Consider the following 9,824-nt stretch of genomic DNA (forward strand, 5'->3'; position numbering starts at 1 on the left):
AGCATGTCAAAGTGCAAGTAGAGAAATAGGTGCCGCTCCGGCGGGAAGGTAAACGGAGTTTCCGTGCGCTGCTGTGGTTCGCCAGAAGCAGCTTAGTCATGCTGGCCACATTACCCAGAAGCTGTACGCCGGCTCCCTCGGCCAATAAAGCGAGATGAGCGCCGCAACCCCACAGTCGGTCACGACTGGACCTAATGGTCAGGGGTCCCTTTACCCTTTATATGCGTTGTACATGCGATATAACATTGTGCCACCAGGTGGCGATGTGGAGTCCCATTTTTCTCTACCCGTTTTCTCTGTTTAGATTTACAACGCTTTAAACTGAAACGCTTCTCTGATGTTTCTAGATCCAGCCTAGATGATACTGAGCTAGATTCCTGTTTCCAATTAAGTCTTTATTCAAAACTATGAGAACTAGCATCTTACTTTTCAGGAAAATGGCTGTAGCTCAGTAACAAAGCATCTGCTTTGGATGCAGGAGGTTCCAGGCTGAAAAGCAGGGTGGAGAAGGTCTGTTGCCAGTCAGTTTAGATGAAACAGTACAGGGTGGACCCAACACACTAATGTTCCTAAAGACAAGATGTTGCTAGCCCTCCTAAAAAGCACATTTTCCACCAGGTACAAAACACTGAGCTTTTTAAGTACCCAGAAAATAAAAACATCACCACAAAAGTCCAGCCTTGAAGGACGGCACAGAGGTTCTGTGTAGGCCAAATGAAAAATGTAGCAGCAGAAGAACCTTCCGCATCTCTGAGATGGAAGGTTTAAAACACAATTTATTGCACACCAGGAGTTGCACTCTCCTCCCTCCTTTTACACTGCTGGAAAGTCAGACTCCATCTGCTCCTTTTCATAACTATGAGACAAACCATCCTCTGCACAGACTCTGAAGCAAGAGACGGTGCTTGTCCTTTCGATTAAAAAAACAACAGCAATAACAACTTGCTCAAAAGCTAGTCATCCCACAAACAAACAGCTCAGACTGGTGCGCTACACAACACTTGTTTATTTTAAACAGGACTAGATCACTCTCTCCTGCCCACCTAGCAGTTTGAAACACGTCAAAGTGCAAGTAGATAAATAGGTCTACTGGCGGGAAGGTAAGCGGCATTTTCCATGCACTGCTCTGGTTCGCCAGAAGCGGCTTAGTCATGCTGGCCACATGACCCGAAAGCTGTCTGCGGACAAACGCCAGCTCTCTCGGTCTATAAAGCGAGATGAGCGTGCAACCCCAGAGTCGGTCACAATTGGACCTAATGGTCAGGGGTCCCTTTACCTTTTTAGATCACTCTCAGGGATGTGGGTGGTTCTGTGGTCTAAACCACAGAGCCTAGGGCTTGCCAATCAGAAGGTCAGCAGTTTGAATCCCGGCCATGGGGTGAGCTCCCGTTGCTCGGTCCCAGCTTCTGCCAACCTACCAGTTCAAAAGCACGTCAAGTGCAAGTAGATAAATAGGTACCGCTCTGGCAGGAAGGTAAACGGCGTTTCCGTGCGCTGCTCTGGTTTGTCAGAAGCAGCTTAGTCATGCTGGCCACATGACCCAGAAGCTGTCTGCTGACAAATGCCAGCTCCCCTGGCCTATAGAGCGAGATGAGTACGTGACCCCAGAGTCGTCTGCGACTGGACCTAAGGGGTACCTTTACCTTTATATCACTCTCGGAGGCCCTTCCAGCTCTACAATTCTGTGGTTCGACTATTCTATGGTCTGCATATGTCAGAGACTACTGAAGTGGGGTCACAACAAAGTGTAGCAGTTCAGACCTTTGGGCCTCCAGTTGTTGCTCACCTCCCATCATCCCCCAACTGCTGGCCATGCTATCTGGGGCTGGTGAAATAGGTTAGGTCTGAGGCAGTGACTAGCTCAGGTCCAGCCAGTGAGCTTCATGGCCAAGTGAGGGATTTGAACCAGGGTCTCCCAGGTTTTACTCTGACCCTCTAACCACTGCACCACACTGGCATGTTGACAAGCTTAGAAGCTTCACAAAAGGAGGGATTGGTTTTGCTGCTGATGTTCTTTGAGGGTCAAAAATGACCAATACCCGTGAATAGATTTGCAAAGCTGTTTTAAATTTCCTGGTAACACTGCCAAGTTCAATAGGTGACATTGAAATGGTGCTGGGGTGTGCATGTGTGTGTTGAATCATATACAATTTAGATGTTTAAAGTTAGAACACTTAAAACATATTTATACCAGCCTCCTCTTCTCTTTATATGAACTGCTCCAAAGACAGACCATCAGCCATGAGCACCTGTACAGAGAAACCTTAAGTGACAGGCAGCTGTGTATTACCGTATTGGCCCGAATATAAGCCGCACCTGAATATAAGCCACACCTTTAAAATTGGGGGGGGGGGGGAGAAATAAATATCTGAATATAAGCTGCTCCATTCCTCGCTGCTCCTAGCTGCATACTGGGGGTGCGGGGTGGATTGGAGCCGCACTGCGTTGCCAGTGGCCTTTCCCCTTACCTGCTTTCTCCCTTCCTGGCCTTCCGAGAGGGGACGGGGGACTACACATGGGGCAGACACAGTGTCTGCTTTGCCTGCTCCTGGCGCTGTTTGCCCCCATGGCCCTGGCTGCTTACTGTAAGGTCATGAATATAAGCCACACTTTTCATGGTCGGAATTTAGGGGGAAAGTGCAGCTTATATTCAGGCCAATACAGTATGTTTTTATTCCATCCTTTCTGCAAAGAGCTCATGGTGGAGTACATAGCCCCCAACCCCTTATCCTCATAACAATTCTGCAGGGGAAGACTAAGCAGAGACAAAACAAGCCCTCCTCTCCACCCTGGGGTGAGTCAGACCATTGGTCCATCTAGCTCAACATTGTCCACACTGACCAGCAACAGCTATCCAAGGAACATTCCTGACCCTATCTGGAGACGTCAGGGATTGAACCTGGGACCAGCTGCGTGCAAGGCAAATGCTCTGCATCTGAGCTACAACCTTTGCTTTAAAAATAATGTAAGATTCTAGTCTTCATGGTTACAAACAGAAGGGCTGAATTGGATGCTGCCTTTTACCAAGTCAGACAACTGGTCCATCCAGCTAAGTAATGCCTACATTGACTGGCAGTAGCTCTCCAGGGTTTTTTGAACAAGGGATGTTCCCAGCCCTAAAGGTAAAGGTACTCCCTGACCATTAGGTCCAGTTGCGGACAACTCTGGGGTTGCGCACTCATCTTGCTCTATAGGCTGAGGAGCTGGTGTTTGTCCGCAGACAGCTTCCAGGTCATGTGGCCAGCATGACTAAGCCACTTCTGGAAAACCAGAGCAGCGCACGGAAACGCCGTTTACCTTCCCGACGGAGCAGTACCTATTCATCTACTTGCACTTGACATGCTTTTGAACTGCTAGGTTGGCAGGAGCAGGGACCGAGCAACGGGAGCTCACCCCGTCATGGGGATTCAAACCGCCGACCTTCCGATCGGCAAGCTCTAGGCTCTGTGGTTTAGACCACAGTGCCACCCATGTTCCCAACCCTACCTGGTGATAAAAACAGGGGGAAAACTCAGGACCTTCTGCATGCGAAGCTCCACCATTGAGCTTGACCATTTCTGTACATGGTCAAGGATCAGGAACAATGTTGGGGAGCTGGCAACATCTGTAAGGCCAGAGGTTCCCCATTCTTGCACAAGACACCTGATGCACCTACCACACCCAACCTGGCCTTCATTTTTATGGATTTGGGACAACAACTCTACCTGCTCAGACTAACAAGAGGGTTCATTTGGCATCTCCAAAACCCACAAAATATAGACAATGATTTACAGAAGAAGGGAACCAGAAAACATCCAGGTGAATAAATCCAGCTGACTAATGTGCCAAGTCTCAGAAGCTTTTTCATCTCTAGTACACAACAGAAGCAAACGTGGCAAGATTAGATTAGATCACGGTACAGCTCCAGCCTGCACTTTAAAAACAAAATGAAACAGGACATTCTTTCAACCTTGACACCACTGACTTGCCAACTCAAACAGAGCCTGTCTACCGGCTAACCTTCTAATCACATATGTGCCATTATCCAAGATGGGCCAACACCATGAACTCAGTACCTTGTCCATGAAAAGCCTCCCTCCTGAGAAGAGATTGATTTAGAAGGCAGCTGCAAGGTTTCAAAACTGGGGCTCATTGTGAGACACTGCATTTCCTCGTTGTTTAAGTGAGAATTGCAGGTACTGTAGATCTGGGGTGGTTCAGCAGTAGAGCATCTGCTTTGCATGCAGAACGTCCCAGGTTCAGTCCCCAATGGCATGCCCAGATGGGGCTGCCTGAACCCTGAAGAACTGCTGCCCATCAGCGTAGACCAGGGGTCAGCAAACTTTTTCAGCAGGGGGCCGGTCCACTGTCTCTAAGACCTTGTGGGGGGCCAAACTAAGGTATATTTTTTTATGGGGGGGGAATGAATTCCTATGCCCCACAAATAACCCAGAGAGGCATTTTAAATAAAAGGACACATTCTACTCATGTAAAAACATGCTGGTTCCCGGACTGTCCGCAGGCCGGATTTAGAAGGCAATTTCTTCCCAGGCCTTAGTTTGCCCACCCATGGCGTAGACAATGCAGAGCTGGATGGGACCAATGGCTTGACTCTGTGTAAGGCAAGCTTTTTACGTGCTTTTCAATGCAGTTGGAGGTTCTTCCACTAGTTTCCATCCTTCAAGGCATCAAATTTATCTGCTCACATGATTTTAAGGGCCAAAGGATTCAGCAATAGGCTCTGTAGGACCCAACCCTAAAGCCCTGGAACACCATAAGGCAGGACCCAGGGTGCGGTGCTGACTAGCAGCTACTGTTCAATATCAGTATCAGTGATATCCAATAGGATTCCATGAACATAGAAAGAGCCCGACTGCTGGGGGCAACCAGATGTCCCAATGGGAAGCCACCAAGCAGCAACCAAGTACAACAGCAACTCTCCCCACTGCAGGGATTTCAAACAGTCCCTACAGAGAGGTCTCAGCCAAGAAAGTGAAATGAGGAGTGCAAACCCTGCAGTAATCTATTTATGGCTGCATACATACCATACATTTAAAGAACATTTCCTCCCCCCAAGAATCCTGGGAATTGTAGTTTGATAGGGGTGCTGGGGGTAAACTACAGTTCCTTGGACAACTGGGTGGGGGAGTAATCATTGTTTAAAGTGGTATGATACTGCTGCTAATTACAAGTGCAGATGAGGCCTATCGCTGCGTACACCCGGTACATTTAAAGCACATGGCTTTCCCATGATAGTTTGCCCCCACCACCACCACCCACATAGAGCTACAATCCCCAGCACCCTTAGTAAACTACAACTTGCAGGAGTGTTTGGGGGAAGCCCTGCAGTTTAAATGTATGGTATGCGCAAAGTCCATGTAGCTCCATGTGCATACTGGACTATAAGACCAGACCAGCAGCTGCCCTATGGAGGTTACACATCTAGATTTCAGAGGCGAGGAAGAGGAGGGACCTCTCAAGAAATGGAGACGGGCAAGTAGAGTTACAACAGTTTGGTTTCATCACATTACATGTTTAGGACAGGCGAATTAAGTGCGTAACTTCAAAGGGTTCCAGCCGAAGAGGCCATGAAGTACGCATCATGCTTTTTGATAGAACAGCAGCAGACACACCTGCCTTTTGAGCCCAAATAAGGCACAAATTACAGGCCTCCCTGATCTTGGGCAAGTTTATTTAGACAAAGCAAATGTCAAGTTCGATGGGGCTTACACTCAAGCAAGGCTGCAATCCCAGAAGCAAAGGCTCAGGCCCTGTCCTTAGCAGGCTTGTGCTTTACTCCTGAGTAAGAAGGCAATCCTAGATACATGCTAGAGGGCCCATGTTTACATAGGAAACTGTCTGATACAGATCCAGAACATTGGTCCATCCAATTCAATACTGTCCAGTCTCCCAACCTTAGCTAGAGATGCTGCTGAGGATTGAATCTGGGACCTTCTACACACAAAGCAGTTGCTCTGTCACTGAGTTACGGCCCTTCTTAGGAAGACAGTCAAACCCTTGGCCTACCTAGCTCAGTATCGTCTGACTTGCAGCAGCTTTCCTGGGTTTCAGACAGTGAGTTTATTTCCCAGCGCTGCCTAGAGATGCCTTTGGGGATTGAACCTGGGGCCTTCTATATACCAAGCAGCTGCTCTACCACCGATCTATTGTAGAGTTGATTTACCCTCAAAGCTGCAATACAGTCTGCTGCATGGTAGGTTCCCTTACTGAAAAACCTTTTCACATTTATACTGCAAAGATAGTGGGTCAACTGTGGAGATGAGAAGCCCACTCAGGAGGTTTCTAGCCAGCTTTAGAATCAAGCCCTCTCCACTGCTGCATAAGTCATCAGATGGGCCAACCTCACTTCTAACCATCTGTCTCTTTGCAGGAACAGCGTACAATCCAGGCACTGTATAAAATGTCACACTTGCTATTATCAGGGGACTGCAGCTAGATAAATCAAGGTGTGGGGTTTTTTTGTGGAGGGGAGAATACTGCCAGACTCAACCCTCTACCAGGGAACTTAACTCTCCCCTACCCACAAAACACTCAGCCATTAGTTAAATAAGCTCCCAGTACCAGAGATTCTAGGAGATAGAGGTAAAAAATTGTTTGCAGAGATTATGGATCAAAGCCCACCCACAAAGGCAGGAACCAGGCTGCAAAACCAATTTACTTATAGAAGAAAAACTACAAAAAAGATATTAAAAGGAAGCCGATCTGATCCATCTGCAGGAAACCATGGCTGGATATATAGATACGATTTTTCAAATGCCAGTTTTTAAGTGTCTTGGCCAATGCAGTTATATGTAGGAGACAGGCTGGGAAAATCTGCTCATTAAAAACAGCAGTTTGGAATATCTATATCTGTATCTATATGGGATGGTGCATTTTATATGCAAGCACAGTTTTAAGCGCAAGGTCAGAAACTGAAGTAGCATCTGTTCTATTAAACCCCTTAACGCTGGAAGCGGAGTGGGGGGAGACATAAGCAAGTAAACATCGTTTCCTCAGTGCAACAGACGGAGGGAACCCCACCCCCCGCGCGCAATTAAGTTCCTGGTAACAATGCCCTGGGACTGCTTTTTATTTCTCTCCTCCTCTATCTTACCTGAACAGCCCTGGTGAAGAAAACGCCCGCGTCGGAGGCTAGCTTCTTCATGTTGAAATCCATGCCCAAGCACCCACAAAAAAATGGGACCGCGGAGAGAGGAGGCCGAGCTAGCGAGGCTGCCGGGGCATCCGTCTCAGCCGCTCCCTGCTTGGATGCTCAGCTCCTGCGCCCTCCTTTCCGCCCACCTGCCCAGCTCTAGGGAGGATGGAAATAAATAAATATCAAGCGGACGAGGCAGATCCTCGAGTGCACACAACGCCTTTTCTCCTCCTCCTCCCACCCCCCGGGAGGACCCATCAGCGCCCTCTGGCATCCTCTGGGCGGCCTCTTAAAGCGCAGGGCGCACGGTGGCCCGGCCAGGAATTTCCAGACGGACAGCCTGGCTACTGGATCAGGCCAAAAGGGGCTCAGCATCCTGTTCCCACGATGGCCAACCGGATTCCCCCAAGGGAAAACCCCCGAAGCAGGAAATCAGCGCAGTGGCTGCTGCTCCCAACAGAGTATGAGATAGACTTGCATTTGAGAATTTAACTCCTACTCTTATCTGCCATGGAGAAGAAGCGTGCTGTGAAATAAGGCGGGTGGCCCAAATTGTCTGGCATCCTATTCTCACAGTGGCACAACCAGTAAGCGCACAAAGGGGACCTGAGCACAAGAGCCCCTTTCCTCTCTTGTGGTTTCCAGCAAGCATTCAGAAGCATTACTGCCTCCAACCCAGTAGGCAGAGTATGGCCACTGCCAATAGCATTATTCTCCTCCATTAATTTGTCTGATCCTCTTTTGAAGTTAACCTGGAACCATTGCTGTCTTCTGCAGGAGCAAGTTCCATAGTTTAACTCTGTGCTGCATGAAGGACTTTCTTCCATGAGCACTTGTCTCCTCCATAGGGGTGATTGGTTAATGCGCCCCAGGCATTGAAGAAGAGGGGCACTGGGGATCCTAAGGATGCAGCCCCCACAATCTGTTGGCTGTACGCAATGCTGGCACTACTTAAAGTAGGACTATTGAAATTAATGGACACACAACTACCTTATCTGGGTGGCTACCATGAGAACAGGAGGCTGGGCTAGATGAGCCAATGGCCTGCTCCAGCAGACACTTTTTATGTTCATTATTTTCAATGGTTCCACTCTGAGAAGCACCAGCAGTGGAGACATCCCATAATCATAGAATTGTAGAGTTGGAAGAGACCTCAAGGGTCACCCCCTGCAATGCAGGGATCTCAAAGCATACAGGAAGGAGAGTCCACCACCTTCTGAGTGAGTCCATTCCACTGTCAAACAGCTCTTACCATCTGAAAGTTCTTCCTAATATTTAATCAGAATCTCCTTTCTTGTAACTTGAAGCCATTGGTTTGAGTCATCTTGGTCCATCTTGGTCACCCTCCTCTGCACATTGTTCCAGCTTGTCAATATCCTTCTTAAATTGTGGCACCCAGAACTGGACACAGTATTCTAGGTGAGGATAGACCAAGGCAGAATAGAGTGGGACTATGACTTCCCTTTATTGGGACACTAGACTTTTATTGATGCAGTGTAGCACAACATTCACTTTTTTGCACCTACGTCACACTGTTGATTCATGTTAAGCTTGTGGTCTACTAAGACCTCTACATGCTCAGTGTCCACAGGGCCCTGAACCTAGGTATGTTGGGTTAGACAAAGAAGCAAACAGTTGAGTTCAACAGGGCTCTCAAGTAGAGCTGTGATCCTGGGGGTTGTATCCAATGTTAGTTCTACTCACAGTAGACTGTGAGTGGACTAACATTAAAAAGAATGACCATGACTAAATTAGGTTCACTGGATCAGAATAAGAGTAGGACTAAGAATAAGGGTAGGACTTAGTTACATACAGCCCTTGGGCACAGTGTAGTGGCCCTGAACAAAACATGTCAGTCTGCTGTTCTTGAGTAAGACCCATTGAAATTAATGGAGCTTAGTTAGTCAACAGATCCACTCTGTGTATGTCTAATGATGGCTACAACCCTTCACACACACACACACACACACACACACACACAAAGTATCCTAAACCAAGTAGGCTTCTCATTTCAGAAATACTGTTTTTAGCCACCTGCAAACTTTAATCAATAAATTAATGAGCAACTCAAATCTAGAAAACCAGAAAAAGGCTCCCAGACCTGTTCATTGTGGCAGCTAAAATCCAATAATAATAATAATAGCAGCAATAGCATATTATTCTGGATCGGGGAAAGAAGGATTCTATTATCATAATACTAACAATAAGAAGGGTTCTCATATTTTGAAGAGCAAAAAAGAGGATGCTATGACGACTCTCATTTTAAATACCCCTACTATATGTAAAGGGATGCGAGTGGCGTTGTGGGTTAAACCACAGAGCCTAGGACTTGCTGATCAGAAGGTCGGCGGTTTGAATCCTTGCCCCGGGGTGAGCTCCCGTTGCTCGGTCCTTGCTCCTGCCAACCTAGCAGTTCGAAAGCACGTCAAAGTGCAAGTAGATAAATAGGCGGGAAGGTAAACAGCGTTTCCGTGCGCTGCTCTGGTTCGCCAGAAGAGGCTTAGTCATGCTGGCCACATGACCCAGAAGGTGTCAGCGGACAAACACCGGCTCCCTCGGCCAATAAAGCGAGATGAGCGTGCAACCCCAGAGTCGGTCACAATTGGACCTAATGGTCAGGGGTCCCTTTACCTTACTATATGTAGGCTATAGAGAATCTGGGATATATTGCTGAGGGGGGCTGGAGAAG

The 9,824-nt window shown here is 47.8% G+C and overlaps 1 protein-coding gene across 6 annotated transcripts in view; it reads right to left on the bottom strand.

The window, feature by feature from the left end:
- The window catches only part of SH3GLB2 (SH3 domain containing GRB2 like, endophilin B2), a 47,808-nt gene extending 40,389 nt beyond the window's left edge, over nucleotides 1–7,419 (bottom strand). For 2 of the 6 annotated variants that reach the window (XM_083423893.1, XM_083423891.1), the window contains exon 1: nucleotides 7,094–7,389. In XM_083423893.1, the coding sequence (XP_083280019.1) occupies nucleotides 7,094–7,156 (63 nt within the window). In that variant the 5' untranslated portion in view covers nucleotides 7,157–7,389. Of the gene's footprint in view, nucleotides 1–7,093 lie in introns of all 6 variants that reach the window. The other 4 variants (XM_083423894.1, XM_083423892.1, XM_083423890.1 and 1 more) reach the window with 3 other exon arrangements.
- Between the last annotated feature and the right edge of the window lie 2,405 nt (nucleotides 7,420–9,824).

Source organism: Podarcis tiliguerta (assembly GCF_965153285.1).
Source record: "Podarcis tiliguerta genome assembly, chromosome: Z".
Taxonomy (NCBI): domain Eukaryota; kingdom Metazoa; phylum Chordata; class Lepidosauria; order Squamata; family Lacertidae; genus Podarcis; species Podarcis tiliguerta.